This window comes from Pungitius pungitius, chromosome 10, assembly GCF_949316345.1.
Source record: "Pungitius pungitius chromosome 10, fPunPun2.1, whole genome shotgun sequence".
Classification (NCBI taxonomy): Eukaryota; Metazoa; Chordata; class Actinopteri; order Perciformes; family Gasterosteidae; genus Pungitius; species Pungitius pungitius.
In genome coordinates, this window is record NC_084909.1 from 12,029,682 (window position 1) to 12,055,801 (window position 26,120).

Below are 26,120 nucleotides of genomic sequence, written 5' to 3' on the forward strand. Positions count from 1 at the left end.
CTGTGGGATAGTTGTATGGGTTAGTGTGTCACTGAGCATCCTCTTTGCAGCACAAGCACATTATTTATTGATAAGTTGCCCTTCTGCTCTTTGTACCCGTATCGGTGTAGTGGGTGCGCTTCCTTCAATATAAAACCAGTCATGTCTGCAGCTCAACACACACACACACACACACACACACACACTTTCCTGAATGCAACCAACTAATTTTAGTATTGTCTAACATGATTTTAGGTGCAGAGTTTTTTGCTATAATTAAACTATTCTGTAAATACTCAGTGCCAAATAAGTTCATTACAAACTTTCTGCTCACTTTCTTCGTGTAATGGCAGTTTGTCTTCACAGTGTGGTTACGGGCCACCTGAATCCATTTATGTATTCCTGTCAAGATTCTACGTTCAATCTTTTTTCGCTCTCCATTTTCGCTTTTGACCTTTGCATTTGTTCACAATTGATGCTCAATTTGCTGGCATTTAGAGCCCAAATGAGTTTTGCACTAAACCATGGTGACCCAGTCAGTGAGCAATTGGATCATTTGGTAGCTGTCAATCTCTCTAGATTGTGGTGCGTCAAGCTAATTCTAAGAAGTATAGTGAATATCTTTCCATTAATTTAAATGTTCTTCACCTAAGACACAGGCAAAGTCGCACTTGTATCTAATTTGCTCAACCGTGCTCCTGGGTACTTGTGCGAGTTGTCCTCACACGAAAATTCAATTCTGCTCATCTGAATTGTTCAGACACCAGTATTTGATAGCAAAATCACACTTTTGTGCCATAAGGCAAAATGACTGCAATAAACAACAATTATTGAGATTATTCACCAGCCAAACACAATCCAACAGTGACAATGATTGTTATTTAAGATCTGGACTTTAAAATTAGTGTAGACAGAAGTTCGTAAAAGAGCAGCACAAAGAAATGATTCACTTATGTCTGTGAAACTTTCCAGAAAACTCCATATTAAATCAACAGCGGCGCCAGCCATTGATGGTTGGCGGCTTCCAGGAAGAGTAGACAAAACACTGCAGCACACTCACACACATACATTAAAAAAGGGCCATTGAAACATTCTGTCATACCAAAGGGTGCATGCGGAGGTTTCAGACATGCAAGAAGGGCGGCTTGTTAAATACCTGAGCCTCTCTTCGAGACGGCCTTTACAGTCCTGGACAGCGTGACGTACAGCAGGAACAACAGAGGGCTGGGAGGTCTCATCTTCCCCCTCCTGTCCTCACAGCCTGAAGGAGAGGAGGCACCGACACGGTGAAGGAAGGATGGCCGGAGAAAGGGAGAAAGAGAAAGAATGTGGTCAGTCACTGCTTGTACAGGAGATCAAGCACCTCCTTGTCGCTTCTAGACAAGAGTAAGTGTAAGAGGAGGACCGACGTTTTCCAAAATAATATAGGAAAACCAACGTAACACTTTGCACAGTACCCTAGGGTACCTTTCTTGTAATGATATCCTCTCATGATTGCAACGGAGACGTGTTATCAGGGCAGGGATATATTTAATGAGAAACCATTTGCTAAGATGCTGACGAATCAATAAATAAATTATTACATGTGTGAGAAACAGCACTTTAAGTAGCCAGCTTCATTAAAAACAGGAGGGACCTGGAAGGGAATTTTAAATGATCACCTTGTGATGCGGCACATATCCCTCCTATATCCCTTATCGACTCATACATCATATTAATTGATGGAGGTGACTCCTTCTCCACTCTTCATCTTCTCTGAGTAAATTACATAATCTAGCATGTATTAATTACCCTCTAATAGCGCGCTTCTGAAATAGAGTTGGTGCTGCTATATAAATTTGATGTGAAATCAAAAAAGAATACACTCATCAAAGCAACACTTTATTAGCTTAGAAAGCTACCCAATGGCAGCCCTTCAAATGAACTGTAATGAAAGCATTTATTAATTGAGCAGGAGATTGATAAGTACGTTAAAGGAATTAAAAAGACTGAAAGTTTAAAATGTTAGTAGGAAAGTTTGGGCAAATATCCATAATTGATTTCTAGAGGACAAGGTCGTTACCTCATCTATTTATTGAAGCTGCTGGAAGCAGATGTTTAGCTTAGTTACAATGCATACATGGTAATGGAAATTAGTAAGCTTTACTAATGCTAGTGGGCCGATATTCTTATATTGTGACTGAGTTACCTGTTTCTAGTCTTTGCGCTACAATTAATTTAGCTAGTCAGTAGGATCCTATTTATTTACGATACAGACACTTTATCTTTTAAAAGTCTTGGCAAGAAAGCCCACAACCATACCTTTGCAAATGAAAAACTATCCCATCAAGTTGGGTAAAGTCCCATTGCCCCGTTTCATTTTGAACAAGATAAGGGAAGAGAAAGGTGACAGTAGTGACATTATCACAGCCCTCAATCTGCTCAAGCTGCCAGCCTGGGTGGTTGTATGTGTCAGAAGCACCAGGCAACCGAACAGAATAAAGTGATTGGAGGAGAAGAGCGGATTCACCAAACGTTGTTGCGATAGGAACAGGTTAGCACAACAGGCAGCAAATGAAACCAGAGACCCAGAAAGGACATGACGAGGGCCCCGGCCTTTGGAGACAGGAACTAAAAGGCACAAAGGCCCGAGCCAGGAGGAACCCCGGAGTCTGCGGCAGGTCACGTGCACGCCGGATTAGCATAGCTAATGAAAGGAGCCTCAGTGTGTGTTTACACGATACTCGCGAGGACCGCTCTGAAAAGAAACCTTTCTCTCCTGCCTCATCTCATTCTACTAGGAAACAATTCTGAGTCGATAAACACCGCTCTGCCAATAACATTCTGGCAAATGCCGCAGCTGAAGGATTGTCTTCTCTTTGTTAAGCTAAGAGGCCTTTGAAAACACTTGCCCATAAGCTGGTTGGTTGTAATTGTGTGTTTGTTGCTACAGTGGTAACCCTGCAGTCAGTTTGCGGCTTTGTGCGCACACAAATCAGCAACCACAGACATCCTCAAGGGGTCACTTCATATTTCCGTTCGATTGAGATAAGAAACCAAAATATGATTTCTCTGTCTTTCTCTTGCATCAACATATTCGATATTGTCAGGACGGCTGGTGCGGGTCGAGGCAGGGAGGACTCAGACGCAGAGTTTTCCAAACAAAAGGTGCTCTTTAATAAATCCACTGAAAAAAGCGAGGACGGACATGCACCAACGACGGTTACACTCAACAATGACGCGACAAGGGACAACAGGCACACAGGGCTTGAATACACTAGGGAGGTGCAGGTGATTGGACACAGGTGGAAACAATCAGGCAATTACAGGACAAGGCAGGAAGTGAAGTTACCCAGGAACACAAGAGACATGAAAACTACAAAATAAGACAAGAAGTAGACCCAAACCGGGACAGATAAGTGTGGTCAAAATGGTTAATCGTAACATGTTTCTCAAGCTGGTAGAGACACTATTAGGTGTTAAAAAAAGTCTAAATAATTAATCAATGAGTTTCTTTCTTTGGGATTTGATCTGGTTTAAGAGCTTGTTAAAAAAAGGCACTTGTATAATTACACAATTTTTTGGGCATCCAAGTAAGGCAAGCACCATACAGTTCAGACCAGGGACCTATTTTCTATCACTAGACTAAGGTGTCCAATAATACCAAAGTAACTTTTCCAAGCTGCAGATACAAGATGATTTACCTAACCTCACCGAATGGTTGACAAGCTGTGTTTCTTTAGCTGCAGGATGGGTTCTTCTTCAATACAACAATGCCAGCGACACTCTTCTGTGTCCTAATCATGTCACGCCTTCACAAGCTCAGTGGGCTGTTGGTCCTGCCAGCCATGACATCAGCGGCCTGCCATCCTCACACACAGATGGGCGTTGTGCGCCTCGTTACGAGTCCCCGAAAGCAGTCAACGCACTTTGTCTCCCTTCCAACCCCCTTCTCCATTCACCCTCCATTCCCACAAATAACTTGAAATTGCTGCACAAAACCACAAAAAACGAGACTTCTTAGAACATGAGTCTGAATAACGTACAAGTCACTATCGTTAACTTCCACTCTCAAGGCCAGGTAGCTCTGTAAACAGAAATTATGAGTTTATTCAAACTGTAAAAGACAGATCTCTTATTTTAACCAAAGTCCGTGAAATTGACTCATCTGAAGCATGCCATACCTTAGATGCATCTAGTACCTTTCTCTATTGTTTCGAGGACATCATGGGAGGAAAACACAAAATCGCTTGGTTGCCATGGCTCATTAAAAGCGTCGCCACAATCCTCTGATTGCAAAACAACATTCTAGCGCAGCTCGTACACTTAAATATGGCCAAGCTGTCCTCTCTGAGGCGTCAGGAGCAGGTGTGTTTGAGGAGGCACACACAGAGGCATGGCGTGATATCTAAGCATCAGCGATGCATGAAGCGCGCACACATCTTCACACACAGTCGCACACATGCCGTTTTGTTTGCCTGCTGCCTTTTAACCAGAGAATGAGGGGCATGGCCCCGCGCAGCCTGCTGACTCGCCCTGACAAAAGGAGCAGAGGAATTTACCTTCTCTTGTCATTGTTACGGGACTGTATCTCCCAGGGTAGCTGTATTGCCCCCCCCATCTTTTCCACAAATTCAATTATCACCTCACAGTAGTTGCTGCTGGCACCATCCCTCTGCTGTATGCCTGTGCACGTTACTCACTTATTCTCTCTACTCATGAACTGCATACACACATTCACACATTACACAAATAACCTAAAACGCACTGCAGCGTTGCTGCTTTTGCTACAGCTCGCAGTTCCATCTTAAGACCGAGAAGGCAACCTCCGCCATCTTGGCACGAAAAGCTGTGGATGATTGATCATGTGATTTGAGGATTTAATCCAATTTGAAGGCAGCGTGGTCTTAGGTAAAGTACATCTGTCATTTATCAGACTGGCTCTGTGGCCTGATAGGACCAAGAAATGCCGACAGTTAAAATGAGCATCTAAAAAAAACATATCGCCGCCTGAAACGTCTCGTTGTTGCCTTGGGTAGATGATCGGACAATTAAAAAGTATGATGTTCAACAAAGTGTGCCATTAAAACAGATTAATGATCGCTGTATTTAACCAGCTGTTAACTTCATCACACTCACACATTTCAAAGACCAGTACTGGTTTTTGATCAACACTGCATGAGCAGGAGGAATATCCGGATATGTTGTCATTAGATGGGAATGTGTATATACGGCACATGTGCACCATCCTCCATTCCAGGAACACTACATTATTTATATGTTTGAGCTGTCACTGAGCGCCCGGAGTAACCTTTAAAGCTATGCTGTGAGAGACATAGACTGACTGATAATCATGGAGCCGGTTCAGCGCTGGAGTCAAACACAGCAATTTAAAAGGTGATAGTCAAAATCATTCACGATTGAAGGCAAGTCTATGTGCAGATTCAACCCGACATTGACATTCACCGTTATTCTCTTTCCATCTGTAGTTTTAGCTATGCCAACATCAAACATGCAGAGCAGCTAGAAACAAAGACAAAGAGGAGTAGTGAGATCACACACACACACACACACACAGTGAGTCACAGTGAGGTGTTTATGTGTGTCACTGTGTCAAAGACATTTATGCTGGGATTGCTAGTAAATGGCACAGCACACTGCAACTCTGCTTACTGTATTGTCTACCTGTCCCTTCGTCTGTGCCATGTGGCATGCATGGTTGTGTGTGTTTGCGCTGCGATTTGCCAGATGTGTCACACTGGGAATCAGGTCCCACGAGTATAATTCTGCAGCAGTAATGTGAAACAACAGCCTCAGAATATATATATATATATATTTTTTTTAAAGCTAGGGGGTATAGGCTGAGTGAGCATTCTTTAAAACACATGTTTGACTGCTTTTGACCATGGGCAGCGCGCGTTACTCCCCAGAGGCCAGCCATAGGGGGTTAGAGTTAACAAACAAGGTGTGGTGAACATTTCCCGGCCTCAGTCCCATCGTGCACCTCTTTACAGAGTGAGATTAATTACCGCACAGCTCTGAGCCAATCCTAGCCCCTGCTTTTCCTCCGGTCACAGGCGTCTATATGCTGTACACACACGTACGGTAAAAGAGCACAATTTGATTGCAGGAAATGCAACACTGTGTGCATGACTAATTGAACGAGCTTTGGGTCAAAACCAAAAGCAATTTGCACTTGATTGGTCAAGAGTACAGTTCTGGGACAATGCCAGTGTGTTCAGACACATTCCATTCCCCCCCAGCCCCGCCCGCCCGTGCACACACTCCCCTGATGCCCGTTGTCTGCTGTCAAAGGATGACTGGCCGCAGAGACACTTGTACGCTTATAGTCAATGCTGCCTTTGATGGAGAGCAGAGGCCGATTCTCTGGTTGTTCATTTACTGTACACACCCCACTGGGAGCAATGGAAACCACCACCGACACAAAGATCATATCATACACACACTTTCACACTGCGCATTGGAAAGAATCTGCCAACACCAGATGCATTGTGATACAGTTTGAAATTCAATGCTGTGAAGTAGGAGATACATTACGACTTTTAAAATATGAATTAAATAAAGTTTTGACATCTTTTGAATAAAAATGTATTGTATTGTTGAAAATTGAAATGGTTTCACAAAATACTTTTTGCCATTAAACACTGATTTATCTTATAGCCATGTAATAATTTCCTATCAATAAAAACATGGTAAATTATTGTAAAAGAGAATGAATAGAGCAAAGAGGGTATTTAATAAGGGTATTGCAAATTGGGAAATTAAGTAGGTCACAGACTTGTCTGACATGTGGTTTTGGTGCGGATCGATGCACCTGCTCCACAAGTAACAAGTAATAGAAAAGTCTTCAAACAGGCTCATGTAATGATTTCCCTGTTTTCTGTATTTGATAGTTTACCCTTTCAGGTTACACAAAAGGCTTTACTCTGAAAAAAGTTGTCCTTTTTAAGGTGACTTAATGGAATGAAACTATAACCAAATGGCTATTGATTTGTTTAAATGGATTCTTAATATATTACGGGTAGAACATTAATTTTCCAAATTGCAGTTGGATATTAAAAGCTGCCATTAGAGGGCATCCGGGCATTCAGCTTAATGCGTAACTCTTGTTCCCTATCAGGGAACTCAAGCTGCGTAAGAAGGGTCTCGAACCTCTGCAGTTTATCCCACTCTGCTGCGGTCGGCCAAACGAGTTTGTGCTCCTGATGGTCCAGGGCTGCGATGACCAGACATGTCAACCCTCCCGATATTTACGGGAGACTCCCGAATTTCAAAGCCCCTCCCGAAAATCTCCCGGACCGACCTTTCTCCCGATTTCCACACGAACAACAATATTGCTGCACCACCCCTCACTGGGCGCGCCGTTTCAGACCGAACAATAAAAAAGGTTACACCTTGAAGTCAAGCGCGGCGATTAGAACGACTGGCGCTGCAAAGGAATCCGCTAGCACCCCCCATTTCAGCGTGAAATATTCCCATACCTGGGAGGATTTAAATCGCATTGGTTTCTCTTTCTCCCCATGTTTCAGAACAGTATTACGGGTCTCTCCGATGGTCTTTCCTCTACCTCAGCGCTGCTCTTTTTTATTAATTTTTCTTAGCAATGCTCAGCTGGGCGGAGCTTTTTTTCTTCTCTGTTCTGCTGCGCGAGATGCTAGCGTGGCGCAAACGACTTGCTGAACCTGACGGCCTGACATATGCCTGCAGGTGGCAGTAATGTGTTGTATAGGATGAAGTGCATTCCCTAGAGGAAGAGGTACATTCCTGACCTGAATAATTTGAAATGTGTTAAAAAAATTGACGTAATTAACAACAAACAACTAATTAACGTCGTTAACGCGCTATTTTTGATAGCCCTAAAATAAATGTGTACTTTCAAATGCATATTTCATGTATTTATGTATTTATTTATTTATTTAATTGTGAATAAAACGGCATTCCATAGGATAGAAGAGGAATGTAGCAAATGTATGGGCTTATCCCATACTGTATTCCTCATGCCGCCTTTCACTTTTTTTCATTACTGTCATAGTGTTTCGTGCAGTCTGCAACATATGGCAATGTGTTTCTACTGCAAACAGCGGCTGCTGATCCCTCATTCGGTGGCGGTGCTCCTCTGAAGCCGCTGTATGTCTGTCAGGCAGAGCCAACCACTGTCCTCTATCTCTTTCTCGGATTAAAGGTGATTTAGGAAAGCTTCTGCAGTTCCAGCGATCATTTGTCCTGGAAGGTAGTGCACTATTTGGTGAATTTACAGGGTCCCCAGATCAACATATTTCCCCTCAGGCAGACAGTTCCCAAAGTTTCCTCTTCACAATCCTTGCGGAAAACACCAAAAGACGCTGTGGGAACGCCCCTGCGTGACCGCCCCTGCGTGACCGCGTCATCAAGCACGTGTGAAAATTAACCAATGGCGAGCTGGTACGTCATAGCAGGGACGCCGGACCAGGGCGCTATAAAGGGACCCGAAGGGCAGGACCATTCATCTCTGTGCCTTCATCTAGTGCGTGTGAAGTTTTCCACTTAGATAGAAATGGCTCAGCAGTGTGTTCCCCCTTGCACCCGATTTATTACGGGCAGAGACTCACACGACCTGTGTGTTGTCTGCTTAGGCATGGCATGGCTCAACGAGGCGTGCTCCCCGCGGCTCCACTTCGGCTCGTGCCGAGGCTGCCCCGGTTGCCTTCCTGGGGATCACAAATGGATTCCACGGAGGAGTCCGGGACGGCTGACGCCTTTTCCCGGCCCTTCACCATGGGATCAAGGCGTTCGTTTCCAGAGGCAGAGGCACGCTCCGCGACTTCCTCCACCCCGGACGAGACGCCGCTCTCATGTTTTTCCGGCTTCGAGGAGCTGGACGTGGTGAGCATAGAGGCAGCGGAGGCTGACGCTGAGGCGACCCATTCCCCCGCTGCCGCAAAAGAATTGCTGGAGGTCCTCACCCGAGCCGCTGACAGATTACATATCAGCTGGCCGGCGGGTGAACAGCAGCCGTCTGCTCCCGGTAGACTGCAGGAGCGGTTCTTACCTTCCCGCCGAGTGCCTCCACGCCGGTGTCTGCCGTTCTTCCCAGACGTCCACACTGAGGTGTCGGCGAGTAGGCCAGTGACTGCTCGCGTGTACAACCCGCGTACGGCATTGTACTCGTCTTTAGCTGAGGCTAAGCGACATGGCTACGGAAGGATGCCGGCCGCGGAGGGGGCCCTGGCGAGCCATGTTTCCCCCGCGGCCGTGTCGTTGAGGACACCGGTACTGCCCACCAAGCTTTCAAGGACTACCTCGGTTCTGGTGGGCAGGGCTTACTCGGCGGCGGGGCAAGCGGTGTGCCGCCTGCATATGATGGCGCTTAGCCAGGCGTATCAGGCAGAGCTGCTGGCCGACGTGGCCGAGGGGACGGAACTAACGCAGGAGGCAGTGCGTGAGCTGAGGCACACGGCTGACCTCGCGTTAAGAGCCACGAAGGAGACGGCGAAGTCCGTCGGCCGCTCCATGGCAGCCATGGTGGCTACGGAGCGGAACCTTTGGCTGAGCCACTCCGCATTGTAGGAGAAGGACAAGTCCTTCCTCCTGGATGCCCCTCTCTCCCCCATTACCCTCTTTGGAGGTGCCATTGTGGCTGTGGCGGACAAACTCCGCGCCGAGAGGTGGCAGGCGGAGGCGCTCGATTCTTGAGTTCCCCGACGACGCCACGTCCGCGGGGCCGCTCGAGGGTGGTAGGGTGCCACCGCACTCTCCCACTCTCCGGGAGTCGGTCCGTTGTCCCCGCCGCCGCTTCGGGGCACGACCGGGTCCAGCGAGCTTGAGTCCGAGGGCCGTTCGCCCCCTCTAAGGAGCGCTACATCAGCGCCTCCCTGCCAGTACGCTGTTGCAGGGCGCGGTGTCTGTAGACCCGGGAGCCCCATAGAAACTTTTTGGGTGAGTGGCGGGCCCTCCCCAACGTATCTCAATGGGTCCCGCACACAATTGATGTCGGCTACGCCATTTAGTTTAGGTGGCAGACGCCTCGATTTCAGGGCGTACTACCCACGGTGGTAGACCCCCAGCAAGCTCTGGTGTTGGAACAAGAAGTACAGACCCTGCTGCGGAAGGGAGCCGTAGAACGAGTTCTCCCCCCAGACAGAGAGTCAGGCTATTACAGCCGGTACTTCATCGTTCCAAAGAAGGATGGGGGTTTGCGTCCGATTCTGGATCTCCGCCGTTTGAACCGCGCTGTTGCGAAGTTGAGCTTCAAGATGCTCACTCTCAAACAGATCGCGGCACAAATCAGGTCCGAGGACTGGTTTGTCACAGTAGATCTCCAGGACGCTGACTTTCATATTCCCATCCTCCCTCGACACAGGAAGTTCCTGAGGTTCGCTTTTGGGGATAAAGCTTACCAATACAAGGTCCTTCCTTTTGGCCTAGCCCTCTCGCCCCGTACGTTCACAAAATGCGTGGATGCAGCTCTGGCGCCATTGCGTCTCCAGGGCATCCGTATTTTGACGACTGGTTGATTTTAGCGCCCCCCGAGCGCCTGGCGGCCCAACACCGTGATGTTGTGCTTGCTTATATCAACCGTCTGGGGCTGAGACTCAACACCAGGAAAAGCGTGCTGTCCCCAGCACGTAGGACCACTTTCCTGGGCGTAATTTGGGATTTCGACCACGATGCGGGAACACCTGTCTCCCGCTCGGGTAGTTTGGATCCTCTCTGCTGTTCAGCAGGCTAGGCTAGGCCAGCCACTCACTGTGAAACAGTTTCAGAGACTGTTAGGTCTCCTGGCAGCGGCATCCAATGTGATCCTTTGCGGCCTGTTACACTTGAGACCGTTGCAGTGGTGGCTCAAGACCAAGCGATTCTCCCCAAGGGGGAACCAGCACCGCCTGATCAAAGTCACTCGGTGCTGCCTGAGGGCCTTGGTCATATGGAGGCAACCTGGGTTTCTAGCCCAAGGGCCCGTTTTAGGGGCGATCTGTCGCCGAGTCATTTCAGGCGCTGAAACACTTCCGCCCAGCCCTGACGGACCAACATGTGCTTGTCCGGACAGACAACACATCATTGGTTTTTTACATCAACCATCAGGGAGGTCTGCGCTCTTGGCCGCTGAACAAGCTAACCCGCCAGATCCTCCTGTGGTCCGTGGGGAAGCTCCGCTCGTTAAGAGCGGCTTTTATCCCGGGCGTCTTGAACCAAGGGGCAGATACCCTGTCGAGGCAGGGGCCGAGGCCCGGGGACTGGAAACTCCACCCAGAGGCGGTGGAGTTCCTTTGGGGTCACTTCGGCCGCGCCGATGTGAACCTAGAGACAACTCATTGTCCTCGGTGGTTTTCCCTCACGCACCCCGCCCCTCTCAGCTTGGATGCTTTGGGACAGGCATGGCCAAAAAGCATGCGCCTGTACGCTTTCCCCCCAGTTGCTCTGCTCCCAGGGGTTCTGGATAGGGTCCGTCAGGACGGAGTCAGCCTACTGTTAGTAGCCCCGTTCTGGCACTCGATTCGGCCTTTTAGAGATGAATGGTCCTGCCCTTCGGGTCCCTTTATAGCGCCCTGGTCCGGCGTCCCCGCTATGACGTACCAGCTCGCCATTGGTTAATTTTCACACGTGCTTCATGACGCGGTCACGCAGGGGCGTTCCCACAGGGTCTTTTTGTGTTTTCTGCAAGGATTGTGAAGAGGAAACTTTGGGAACTGTCTTCCTGAGGGGAAATATGTTGATCTGGGGACCCTGTAAATTCACCAAATAGTGCACTACCTTCCAGGACAAATGATCGCTGGAACTGCAGAAGCTTTCCTAAATCACCTTTAATCCGAGAAAGAGATAGAGGACAGTGGTTGGCTCTGCCTGACAGACATACAGCGGCTTCAGAGGAGCACCGCCACCGAATGAGGGATCAGCAGCCGCTGTTTGCAGTAGAAACACATTGCCATATGTTGCAGACTGCACGAAACACTATGACAGTAATGAAAAAAAGTGAAAGGCGGCATGAGGAATACAGTATGGGATAAGCCCATACATTTGCTACATTCCTCTTCTATCCTATGGAATGCCGTTTTATTCACAATTAAATAAATAAATAAATACATAAATACATGAAATATGCATTTGAAAGTACACATTTATTTTAGGGCTATCAAAAATAGCGCGTTAACGACGTTAATTAGTTGTTTGTTGTTAATTACGTCAATTTTTTTAACACATTTCAAATTATTCAGGTCAGGAATGTACCTCTTCCTCTAGGGAATGCACTTCATCCTATACAACACATTACTGCCACCTGCAGGCATATGTCAGGCCGTCAGGTTCAGCAAGTCGTTTGCGCCACGCTAGCATCTCGCGCAGCAGAACAGAGAAGAAAAAAAGCTCCGCCCAGCTGAGCATTGCTAAGAAAAATTAATAAAAAAGAGCAGCGCTGAGGTAGAGGAAAGACCATCGGAGAGACCCGTAATACTGTTCTGAAACATGGGGAGAAAGAGAAACCAATGCGATTTAAATCCTCCCAGGTATGGGAATATTTCACGCTGAAATGGGGGGTGCTAGCGGATTCCTTTGCAGCGCCAGTCGTTCTAATCGCCGCGCTTGACTTCAAGGTGTAACCTTTTTTATTGTTCGGTCTGAAACGGCGCGCCCAGTGAGGGGTGGTGCAGCAATATTGTTGTTCGTGTGGAAATCGGGAGAAAGGTCGGTCCGGGAGATTTTCGGGAGGGGCTTTGAAATTCGGGAGTCTCCCGTAAATATCGGGAGGGTTGACATGTCTGGTCATCGCAGCCCTGGACCATCAGGAGCACAAACTCGTTTTGCCGACCGCAGCAGAGTGGGATAAACTGCAGAGGCTCGAGACCCTTCTAGAGCCATGCAGGGAAATCAGTCTGTAACTTATCAAATAACATTGATTTGATTATTTTCTGGAATGAATTAAACCAAGTCCAATATCAATAATATGTATTTATGTAAAAAATAATGATAATTATGTATCTGTGTCCGGTTATTTATCTTTAGTATGCATTTCATAAAGAAAAAATGGTTAGGATTCAGGTGTGATTAATCATGATTAATCCACTGAAAATTCTGATTAAATTGATTAAAAATGTTAATCATATGACAACCCTAATTTATTTATTTTAAGAGAGTTTTATTTCATAAGTACACATTTATTTATTTCAAGAGACTTTTATTTCATAATGACACTTTCATTTCATAATGCCACTTCATTTCACGGTCTTATATGCAAATCATGGGGCGTGGCTATCTCTTACATTCAGAACAGACAACAGAGCCGTGTGCAAAAAAAGGCTGGCTAAGGGACGTGAGAGTGTTGACATAATGGAAGACATCGGTGGGCTCCGAGATAGCATGCTAGCATTAGCAGATCAAATCGATCAACATGGGTTATCTGCAGATACTATTTTGACACATATTGAGGGTTTTTTGGAAATACTAGGGCGGATAAGTGCTCTTCAAGATACATACATAGACGACAAAGTTTTAAATTGTTTAAGACTTTTTGAGCACCGCCTTTTTTTGCTCTGTTCTGAATGTGAGAGATAGCCACGTCCCTTGAAATGAAATGAAATAATAGTACCATGAAATAATTAAATGTATTTAATATTGATGTATTTATTGCCTCATTTATTTATTTCACGATGTATTTCAAATGCATATTTTCATGTATTTATTTAATTGTGAATAAAACAGCATTCCATACTATCCAGCCTTCGGCTGTGCCTATATTAGTGTTGTGTGGAGAGCCATCCTCTCAAACTGACAGGGTTTCTAAAAACAAAGATCCCTGAGGACAGGAAGTTCTGCCCTGAACACTTTTCACCTGGAATGTGCATATACGCCTCAGTATCCACGGCAGAGTTTATCCTATTGTCTAGAGGAGCCGTTGTGATAGTAATGGAGCCTATACGAGGCCAATAATGGAGGCCTACTGGGTCCCCAGAGTGTAGACTGTTTAAAAATCGATTCACTGCTCAACTAGGGACAGGCTGGGAATAGTGGGAAGTGGAAGAAGTGAAAAAAAGCAGAGAAGGAGGGGGGGAGACAAAAGATAAGGAAGATATACTATGAGTATCAGGGGATCGTGACCTTTGTTACTTAGTGCCTTTGGACTGTGTTGTCTATTAATATGTCAGCTGATGGCAACAGATGCCATCAGATCAGCAGTCTTTATTACTGTTGAATGTTCTCCTGTTGTTAGTTTCAGTTTATTTTATGCCAACTGGCCTGTAGATGAAAGTTGTATGGAAGTAAATCTGTGCCATCGGGGGTTGAAATAAAAAGTTGATTGAATTTCTAGCACTGAATATTTATGCATTGAAATTATGTACCTGAATGTTTTTCAACATTAAAACACCGCAAAAAAATTCAACCTAAAAAAAAAAAATGTTGAAATATTCGAAATGGAGGCTACAATATTCAACCGCAAAAAATTCAACCTTGGCACACCAATATGCGGAGGCTACAATATTCAACCCAAATAAATTCAACCTTGGCACACCAACATCCGGGACACTAAGGTAGAGCAATCGATTCTAGATTCAAGATCAGTAGCGTGCGTCAAGCTGAAGGAGCGAGCACCCAAAACACCTTCGGCTTCGGATTGTATCCATGTCCAATAATAACGGGACTTTAACTCTTCTTCATGCCATCAGTGTGGCAACGTATGAAGAAATACATAAAAGAACATATAATGTTCACCCTAAACCAAAACGTTTGCTTGCCACTGACGATATACAACTCTATTAAAATATACAAATCAACTGAAATCGATTAAGCTCGGTTGGCCGAGTGGGTAGCACAGCCGCTCTGTGGCACTACGTTATTTTGCGCGACACGGTTCGAATCCCGGTTGTGGCGGACTTTTAATAAATGTTCTTTTATGTATTTCTTCATACGTGGCAGTGACGTAGTGCTCACTTATACAATCGTAATCGCTGCAATGGATATGGGATGCATTTTTGAACATTTTCAGAACAATATGTTTGCAAATGTGTGACGACTCAAGTGACGGAGGCAGACAACACCTGCCTGCCGGGGGGAAACAAACACGCACCCGTAGCCAAACCATTAGGTTCAAAAACCAGTAGGCACGTAACACCGGGGGAAAACAAACACGCACCCGTAGCCAAACCAGTAGTTCAAAAACCAGTAGGCACGTAACACCGTCACTGAAAAATGGGTTCTCGTTTCAGACTTTACGAGCAAATACAGGATCCCTTTGAGATAAATTCTAAAGCCTCGCATTAAGACGTACATCCCTTTATGTAAGACTCTGCGCTACTTGCAGCTGTGTTGTGCCAGATCCTCAATAAAGTTTACCCATGGTCATGAAGACTCATTTAACGTTACGTGGACTTTGAATGTCGCTTAATACCCAACTGAGATCGGCTTGTGCCGCTGTGAAAAAGGATCCTTCCACCGACGCTACTGCGGTTATTCTTGCATGTCCTGTCGGGTTTATGCGTCTGCGCGCTCCGTTAAAGCCGCTGCCGCTGCCCCCCCCCCCCCCCACTACGATACAGCGGCTCATCTGCCTCTTCAAGCGCGTTCCTGGTTTTCAAAACTCCGCCAATCACTCCTAACAGCTTGTCGAAGGATCTCAGCATCATTAAATGAATTCAAAACTAGAAGAAGAGGCGTATTGTGAGCGGCTGTACGCTCTCGTTTAACTTCCGCTTAGTTCATGTCCAACACAGTCTGTTAATGTACAAATGTCAGCTGTCTATTACGGAATCTTACAGACACAAACCACACTGATGACATGAAGAAGAGTTAAAGTCCCGTTATTATTGGACATGGATACAATCCGAAGCCGAAGGTGTTTTGGGTGCTCGCTCCTTTAGCTTGACGCACGCTACTGATCTTGAATCTAGAATCGATTGCTCCTCCTTAGTGTCCCGGATGTTGGTGTGCCAAGGTTGAATTTATTTGGGTTGAATATTGTAGCCTCCGCATATTGGTGTGCCAAGGTTGAATTTTTTGCGGTTGAATATTGTAGCCTCCATTTCGAATATTTCAACATTTTTTTTTTTTAGGTTGAATTTTTTTGCGGTGTTTTAATGTTGAAAAACATTCAGGTACATAATTTCAATGCATAAATATTCAGTGCTAGAAATTCAATCAACTTTTTATTTCAACCCCCGATGGCACAGATTTACTTCCATAAAGTTGTATCTTCATGTTTGTTTAGAACAAGTTTATTTAATCGGAACTGTGAAATCCTCTGGATTGCGGCATCATGCTTGCTTGGATCCTGTCTGGCCTGGGCTCTGACTATGACAGCAAGAAGCTCCCAAAGTAAGTACTGCACAGATTGTTATTCATTTGCTAAAGGTTTCAGAGAAAAGACAGAAAATTCAATGAATCAGTAATCAGGAGCTGGGACGCCTTAGCTCTCCCAATGTCCCTGAGTCGGCACATTGAACTAAAAAAAACAATAGTGACTGGAACTTTTAGCCTAAACGTAATGACCACTCCTATAAAACGTGACTACAATTGACTCTTCGTGATGGAAAGCGAACATGAAGCAATCTCACTGTTTGAGAAAATGAGCCTGAGGAGTTCCATAAAACTCTTTAAAATAATATCTTTAGTAATGCAGTAAAATACAATGAAAACCCCACAAACTCTGAACACCGTGAAATTATCTGTGGCATCACAAGTCAACTGCTGCATAAACTGAAGCACACAACCTAAACCTTTATAGCAACTCAAAGAGAAAGGCGTGACCTGTGACAGACTCGCGCTGAGGTGGAAAGTTCTTCTCTCCTACTTAACTTCCTTAAAAGAAAAACTGTCAGATTTGGCAGAGAGAGATATACGGGCTTCATTAGCAGCTGGACCAATGTGAACAATAGCTACAGCCAACCAAAAGCCCTAAAACACACACACACATACACACACAAAGAGAGCAACGGAAGGTGTGTGAAAGCCCAATTAAATGTGATGAGGTCTTATTGAGCGGATCTCACACACTTGCTGCCTGACGGGGGGATTGGGGACTAAGGGGGATCAGAGAGGATGTTTTATTCAACATCTGCTCTGGCGCTCATTTTTCACACCGTCCCTCCCCCTGTCCCACCTCAGTTCTGCTGCGAGCCGACTGCACTCCCTGAACACGTCTCTGTGACCTTCAACCGTCTCAGACAAGTTCACCTGTTTGTCTGAACGCGGCCCTGGCATGTACTCCGCTGCTGGAGACAATCCGACGGCCGAAAAGGATCCGTGTTAGTGGGTACTGCACCACACCAGCTACGACACACAGCTCTTTGCTTTCATTTTGAATGATGCAGCCAAATGACCTACAGCCTATGTCAACTGTATACAGAACTGCCAAGCATAAAGGATGCATAGTCTTATTTCCAAATTGTGATCCAAAAAATATGTACAGTTGAAGAGTGTTGCATAAGACTACTTATCCTTTTAAACTTAAAGTATTAATTGACATGCAAAATATAATGTGATGATTTCTGTATTCTTTTGTTTTAAAGATAACAAGTTAAATATCAGCACATAATAGATCAAAACCATCCGGCCTGTTTTTAAATTCAATTTTTCGGACTGTCAGAAACCCAGATTGGCTGTTCAGCCGTAATACCAATTATTCACTTTGGCTGGAAATTCAAAATGTTTTTTTTCCCAAATCCGGGGTCTGTACGCACGCACACACAGACACACTCAATCATTGATTGTTCTCCGAGCATGGCTGTAACCATTCTACAGCTGCTGTGGGTCTCGGAGGCCTGCAGGGAGCAGTCCAGTTATCTCAGATGGAATCTTATTTCAGGGTTTATGTGAACAGAAACAGAACAAGGTAGTAAATCCATGTGTGTGTGTGTTTGAGAGAAAGTGTGTGTGTGTGTGTGTGTGTGTGTGTGTGTGTGTGTGTGTGTGTGTGTGCGCGTGTGTGCGTGTCCCTGCTGTGTAGTTATCCGATGTTTTGTCAAAGGAATATGGAAAGGGCCTTGCCGATTGCTATCCTGGCCTATGAATAGCCACAGCTCTTCTAAGGCCATGTGTTCAGTATCTTTTGTATGGCATATTGTAATTAGGTACATAATACTGTCATATAATACTATCATATTATAGCAAAGTGCACTGTAGACTGCCACAAACGAGGAGGCATAGAGAGTCTGCGTAGAGTCTCTGGTCGCCCTGCGAGGCCCGGGCCTAACTGATTCACACTGGTGTATGGAGGTGGAGGAGGAGCAGAGACAGCGGGAGAGACAGAGAGGGGGGTTTGGGGAGAGGCATGGCAGGCTCTGCAGGACGAGGAGATGTTCCAGATCACTGCTGGAGCCAAGAACAGGACTGACTGGGCCTGTGTGTCAGATCAGTGCAGACACACACACACACACACACGCATATACAGGATGAACACACATAGATGTCACTGACCTTTGACGAACAACACTGCAAAGTCACTGCTCTATCAAAGTGACACACCAGTGCTTTGTGATCATCTGGTAACGATCGACCATTTGACTTGAAAAGCAGCCTGTTCGTCCTTGTTTGAGCTCTCCAAGCCTGATCATTTGAGATTTTCACTCACGCATAGAGAACGTCTGCCCCTGTGTGAAGTCCATTGGGCGCAGGTTCAGAGACTTTTAACAGTTGGCCAGGACTCGCTACGAACCGATGCCGTCCCCTGTACACAATGTGAACACACATCACTGTTCCACGCAGTGCAATGTTTAAGGCACTCTAGACTCCCCGGGGACACATAACACGGGTCACTGCGGCTGAGAAAATAAGTGTTGTAGCTTTAGGAGACCGTGGGAACACCTCTCATTCTCTCTTTGCTTTCACTCTCTATCTCTCCCCTGCCAATTGTCGCATGGCCTCGTCCCTGTTTTTGTCTTCATAGCTCAGAGCTGGGGCCATCTTTCCAGGGACACATTTACAGGACATGCAACAGAAAATTGAGGCGGAGTCCCTCCTCTCAGTTTCTTCTTGTGTGGTCATGCCCACCAAGAGGTTTAGTTTCACTGGGAGATTTTAAACGTGTAATGCTTTCAATGAATAATACAATGGTGGGTGATTTACTTCTTTCCAATTAAAGAAAAAAAGGTTAAATTTCACCTGTGAATTTTTTCCTGTAAGACAAGAAAACAAGCTTGTTAGCGTCCTCGCTACGACTAGTTGTAGAGGAACCTATTGTATTTCAAGGACTTATTATTATTATTCTCACAAACCGCGGGCCTTTTTGGGGCCTTTATCATATTCCAAAAGTTGTTAAATTTGGCATGGATATCCAGACAAAAAATTGATAATTTTTGGGTCTCACGTTTGGGTATAAAGAAATGTCTCTATAGAGCCCTCTAGAAATCTAAAAAAGACCACACTAGGCCAGTTTCCGCCCCCATTGTCCGATCAATTTGAAAGTTGGCAGACAGGTCCTCTTCGGCATGCTCTACAAAACGGTCAATAATGGTAAGCAAATGTGCCTAACTAGATTTTCCATCATTTTGAAATTAGTGAAAAACACATTTTGGCAATTTCTCCTAAACGCTGAGTTTGATTGTCACGAAACCGTCGGTGGATCATTATTGGGTCGATGTGCCCTCGACATATCAGAATGGTGCTGATAACTCATTGTTTTGATGAGATATGGGCTAATTAACTTTGCAAGGGGTGTGGCTTAATCTGTCAGATTTTTAACTTCCAAATGACTTGGCCTGCCCTCACCAAAATTATAGCATGTGTGAACATTGAAGCCCTGAACACACCCTAATATTTACATAATGACATAATTACATTTGAAGAATAGGGAGCGCTGTAATTAATGATTGAAAATATGCCTTTTTGGCCTGTTTTTGGCCTTTATTCATGATTTCTTACAGTTGTAAAAGACCAAACTCCTCCCAGGGATTGAACCCGATTCTTTTCAAATCCACGCAGTGTGCTCTTGAGAACTTGGCCTCTAAAAGTTGCATTTTGCCGGAAGAAATATTAAACTATGTCCGTAGGGCGCAGATAAAAAAAAACACCTTTTAAAAGATTTCGAAGGAAGTTGGGTCATGTATGGTATTGTGAGAGGCTTTTATTTTGGGATGGAACATCAGAATGTCCTGGTTATCAATAAGTGTCACCTTGGGGATGTCTACTATCAACCTGAAGTGGAATGGACATGAAAGTATTGATGGTTTCCTTTTGAATCTAATCTGAAAATGACGAAATGTAGTCTGGTGATTGAGATATTGAAGGAAAATGGCTATGGTATTTTTAGAGGCTTTAATTTTGGACTGGTACATCAGAATGCCTTGGTTATCACTAAGTCACACCCTGTGGATTTGTACTCTCTACCTGAAATGGAATTACTGTGTAACTATTTACGGCCGCAGAGCCACCTACTGGTAACAAGAAGCCACATTTTCTAGTTATATTTATCTCTTTCATTGAATAGGTCCAATATAAAAAGTAAAATGGTGCCAGCACCTCAATAATTCCATGTTGGGATCATGTGCTCAATGGGGTTCTCAAGATGATGGGCAGTTTGGGGTTCAGGGTCCATTTTGGTCACATCTGACCATAGCACCTTCTTCCAAATGTTTGCACATGTGTCTCCCACATGACTAGGGTTGGGTATCGTTTGAATTTGAACGATTCCGATTCCTTGTTTCGATTCCGGTTCCCAGCGATTCTCGATTCCGATTCTTTTAAGAGGCAGGGTCAAAAAAGTTTAAGTTTAAGATATTTTAAATGAGCTATCTATCCAAGGGTCTTTCTGAAGGAAATAATCTGACCTTCTCCATCAATGTTAATTCTATGAACTTTTTTACTATGAATTTATAACAGGGTACTACAATATAAATAGCAAACTATGAACTTGAATATTGTATAAACATTATAAATTATGAATATATTTTAACAGGGGTACACTTTCCTCAAGAGACAATCTTTTTTTTCTTTGCAGCGCCACCCTCACTGCTCATTTTAACAGACCCCGGCCCCCGCGCACACACTGGTCTGATGCGTCACAACAACCGGGAGTTTTTTGCGCGTCATTGACTTAGGAGGCTGTGATTGGAAATTGGGACTGGAGCTGTCCCGGCCGAGACAAATCAAAATTGCCCATAATTCGGAATGTCCCGGGTAATATGGGACGGTTGGCAACTCTAGGCACACATTTACTTCCACTCCATGACCTCGGAGGTGCTTAATCATATTTGACGTGCACCCTCTTATGCATGAAAAATTTTGCTGCAAATGTTGCATTTTGCCGAGTTTTCGGTTTGTTTCGAAAGGTGTAACCACACTTTGGACCGCCGACGCACGCTATCCATGTTTGATCGTGCTGTTATGCCAACACTTCTGGTGGACGCTTCTTCGTTGGTATTCAGCGGTTTCTATTTCCGGTCGGCGAGGGCGGACTGAGAATCGAAACTAGGAATCGAATTTTAAACTTTTGAACGATACCGGGTAAATCGCAAAGCTAGTCCCAATTCCAATCGATCCTCGATACCCAAGCCTACACATGACTGGTGTTAAACTCCAAACAGTATTTCTTATGCAGCTCATCCAGAGTTACATTGACCTCTTGATTGCTGCTCTATTAAAGACATCACAATCTACTCAGAAAGAATGTCACCTTTGACAATGTTCATGATAGACTAAATGAAAACTTAAATCGTGGCAAAGAAGAAAAGAAAACAAATTGAACAGTGGTTTCAACTCGAGACATACTTCATCTGAACTGCTCCATATTTCTCAATTCTCTTGACATCGTTACCCTCTAGACATCCATATTATAATCCAAGCCTGGTGGAAACATAAACTAACACCACGACGTGCCAACGCCGCAGGCGTCCTCGACGGCATTTCTAACCATCTGGACAGTGCCCCAACTTGCAAGGAGTAGCGAGGACCCGTCCAATCTTAATTTTAAGATTCTAGTTATATTTTGAAGCTTTTTTCATTTTTTTTGTATTCCTTGTTCGTCTTCTTTCCTCGTTGATTCAAACCCACTTTGCATAAAAGCTCTGCATAGACGTCCAGACAGACAAAGTCTCGTTACTCATCTTGTGAGTAAAGAATCAACACCACTTTCGTCCTAAACTGTGACTGCTGACAGGTTACTCTTTCAAATTAAAACCCCTAGCTCTTGAAAGTGACTTTAACAGGCCTGACTGCAGAGAAAAAAGAGAAGTCAGGTTTTCTGAGCGAATGCTGTACAGAGCCGTGTTTTTAGACTTGATCTGTTTACATTTGTCGGTATTGCAATCCGCAAGTAATGGTGTGATAGCCTCAAATGTTGATTACATGAGTTATTCTCTGGAAGTGCACAGCTTCTCCATATACTGCATATATATTTTTCATCTGCTAACTATGCAAAACAAAAGAGGTACTGTTCCTACATAAGTAAGGTGTTAAAACAAAGCCGTCAGACTTTTTTATGAGCCATTCTTGTTTTGGTTGGCTTCATTTTGGTTTTTGCATTTATTATGATGCTTCCCATTAATCAACATGGACATTCAGTGCAAATACACTGGGTTTAGCTCAACAGAAACAACGGTCCCAACACAACTATTACTGATAAATGGATCATATGTTTTGATAAAATGTTTAATAAGAAATGTTTTAGGAAAATAAAACTGCAGGTAATACAAAACACTAGAGAAATTGGGATGAGTCTAAGCTAATTTCTTTCAGCTCAGGATTTATTTAAATTTGAAGGCCTCCTGGATACAGTCGTGTAACAAGAATTGAAAAACAAAATTGAAATGTCCCCACTTCAAACACTGTTAATATTAATAGTATCAAGGTCCCCTTAACCGTATCATCACGCAGCTCACCAGTCATTTAGAAGTATAAGCGCCAATGCCTCAAAGACATCAAGCCTACTGGTCTCCAAACCAGCATCTAAATGCCGTTTTTCTAATTTGTGAGATGGAAACCAGATTTATTGCCCATGTTTGGTTATTTTGAAGGGCAGTCAATCAATCCCTATTCTCCCTGTGCTGTTTATTGTTCCTTTATTCCTAATCCTAACCCTGTGATAAGGAAGTGATGGTCTTTCAAAACATGACCTCCTTCAAATACCAATTCTGGTAGCCCAGTGATGAAAACAACTGTGCGTGCGTGGGTTTGTGCGCACCATGGGGTGAATAAATGAATTATCTCTCATCCGTAACCTATCCTCAACCTTCTCTGCAAAAAGGACACAATTCCCTGACCAGCTCTTTCCTCTGTGATCAGGGGGCCTCGTCAGATGACAGGCAGGCTAAATGCTTCTACTCCCAGGCAGAAGCTGCTCTGTATTCTGCATTTACGCGTTGTTATTGTGTGATTGTGTGAGTCATTGCATAATTGCGCATTTTGAGCCCTTAAGCCAATATGCCTCAAATGAATCTTCAGCACCCGCATCAAAATGATTATTTCTAAACAAACCGTGTTAAATCGACTCTGTGCCTCCGCAGCCCTCTCCATCTGGAGAATGCTGTGTGACAGGTTCCCCTAAATTACAAATATCAATCTGCCACAGTGGGAGCTTAGCTGCCAGTGGCCTCATGGGGGTCCACGTCAAAGCAACCAGCCTTCAAAACAAAGCCATCAAAGAGCTGCGGTTGCTGTGATGCTACGTCTTGAGAAAACCGCATCAATCACCTCAATAGTGCCACCGAAATGGTCCAATGACTGAATAGTTAGCGGCGCGTGGGTCCTGATAGCGAGGATGAATGAAGATAAAAAGCTAAACTGATCTGGCTTGGTAAGGAAGATGAACTTGTTGGCCCAGTGTTCTGCTCTGGGAGCAGATCGTTGCGGCTCCACAGTCGCCAAGCACCAAGGGCTCCCAATCTGCTGTGTGATCAGCAGTTCTCTCCCTAAAAGCGTGTTTCCCCTCCTCATCACCGGCTGTCTGCCTGCAGAAACATCACCACTTGCACTCCATCCACCCGCTTATTGATACACTTCACAGTGGGATCGCCTTCGAATGATCCTTGGGAAAGCAATGGGTCTGAAGGGCGGCCTAATTCAATCAGCGGTAGGGGAACACACACACACACACAACATTCATCACCACGGGACCAGTCCGGTAGGACTGTAGCATCTCTTCTTTTTTCTAGACCACTTGCACACAAACAAACCAATGTGGTCCCAATGGACCCTAATTTACTTTGTGCACCTCATAGGGGTTATGGTGCTGTTAAATAATGTAAAGATATTGAAATACAGGATAATGAGCATACACACATACTCACAAAGGGACACAAGAGAAAAGCATTCCAGACAATTAATAGGTGAATATTAGACATTATGTTTCTTTCAGGGTTAATCACAAACAAATAACTGATGTTGTATAGAGAAGGCATGATGTGTGTTGCGTGCACAATTGGGGTTGTAACCCATGAAATGAAAATAGAAAATTCTGCAGGAGAAATACCCTTTCATGCACGATCATCTCTATTTCAAATTTGAAATCTCAATGGCACCGTATGCTCATTCATAAAATGCAACCATGAGCAGGATAAGTGGGCCTGTTAATGTCTCAGGAATGCAATGGCTGAGAGAGAGATATAATGAGTCTTATTTTAGCATGTTTTCTACATTTCTACTTTAAAGTGAAGAGAAAATCACAGCATTTGTTACTGAAACAAAATACAGACCTGTTTGTCGGGTTATTTTCTATTGCATTGATTCCTTTCATTTTCACAACATTTAATTTTAACTTCAATGATGACAGAAAACCTGATGTAATTTAAACCAAAGCCTCTTAGTGCATGCATCGAGTCATATTTTAATGTGTCAATTAAAATAGGTGACATAACATAACATTTGATAAAGCATAATAAAGCACCATTATCAAATAAACACAATTGTCACGGGTTGGGTTTGCTTCTTGTCTTATTTTGTAGTTTTCATGTCTCTTGTGTTCTTCACTTCACTTCCTGCCTTGTCCTGTGATTGCCTGATAGTTTCCACCTGTGTCCAATCACCTGCACCTCCCTAGTGTATTTAAGACCTGTGTGCCTGTTGTCCCCTGTCGCGTCATTGTTGAGTGTTACTCGTCGTTGGTGTACGTGGATTTATTAAAGAACACTTTGGAAATCTCTGGTTCTGAGTCCTCCCTGCTTCTACCAGCTGCCTTGACAACGATAAGACAACAGAGCTGGCCTGGATGATCAAAGTGCCTCAATGTATGCTAAATGGTTAGTGCTTCCAGAGACTCAATGCTTCCCCGTGAATGCACTCTAATTCCACATAGGTTTACTTGCGGCTGCTTACATTAACGCAAATCACAAGTGAAGGCAAAGAGACCCACAGCGGCCCCTGAACATTTTAACTTACAAAATCAGACAAGAGTTGGACAAAGGAGCTGTCACTTTCAGCACCACGGACAGTTTCTGTCGTATAACGATGCGCTGCTGGGCCGCCCGCTTCATATGCTGCACGTGTCTCGAAGACAATTGACATAGAGGATGCATTCCATTCTAGACCCTGCACTAAAACAAATTAGATAAAATCACACCAAACACAATCCAGAGTGACTTGTTCTTTACCACTTAAACAATAAAACAAACGAGATAGGGTGGTTGGAATGAACTGTGTGTCAAGATCAAATAGTCCCATAGTCCCTCGTGTGTGTGTGTGTGTGTGCGAGAGAGAGAGAGAGCACACATAATACACGCACAACACATGTTTAAGACAAACCCAACGGGACATTGATCGACGGACCACCAACTGTCTCTCTTCAAAACGACTGGAGCAGCGACAAGCAACGTAAAGATAAAAATGAAACATCGATAAATAAGGTTGACCATTCTCAAGGGCTGCCACTAAATCTTCTAACTGATGTGGCATATCCGGTTCAACTACACTTCTAGAAATAGGATCATCATCAATCATCGCTCAGATTCCTGCGTCATGCGTCGGTATTCGCGCGGTTCCACCCACGGGAGCGCGCCGCTTGTTCTCCTGAGAAACTCGTACAGTAGGTCCCAAAAGCCCGTGACGAGGAAACATACAGCAAAGGCAGTACAGTACCACGACAATACTCATGTGGACAACAAGTTTTGTTAGGGCAATAAAAGAAAAATATATTACAGCTTGTGCGCAAGTTTTGGCACCTCTCGTTCACAGTAACGCATATAATCATGTTAAACTCAAGCACTAAGGAGTGTGTGAGCGGGAGTGTGTGTGCGGGAGAGAAAGAGAGAGAA

General features: G+C 44.6%; 1 protein-coding gene across 5 annotated transcripts in view; it reads right to left on the bottom strand.

Annotated features, from left to right (window-relative positions):
- The window catches only part of il1rapl1a (interleukin 1 receptor accessory protein-like 1a), a 155,868-nt gene that overhangs the window by 128,184 nt on the left and 1,564 nt on the right, over window positions 1-26,120 (bottom strand). For all 5 annotated transcript variants that reach the window (XM_037488355.2, XM_037488353.2, XM_037488357.2 and 2 more), the window contains exon 2: window positions 1,136-1,240. In XM_037488355.2, the coding sequence (XP_037344252.1) occupies window positions 1,136-1,217 (82 nt within the window). In that variant the 5' untranslated portion in view covers window positions 1,218-1,240. The remainder of the gene's footprint in view (window positions 1-1,135; window positions 1,241-26,120) is intronic.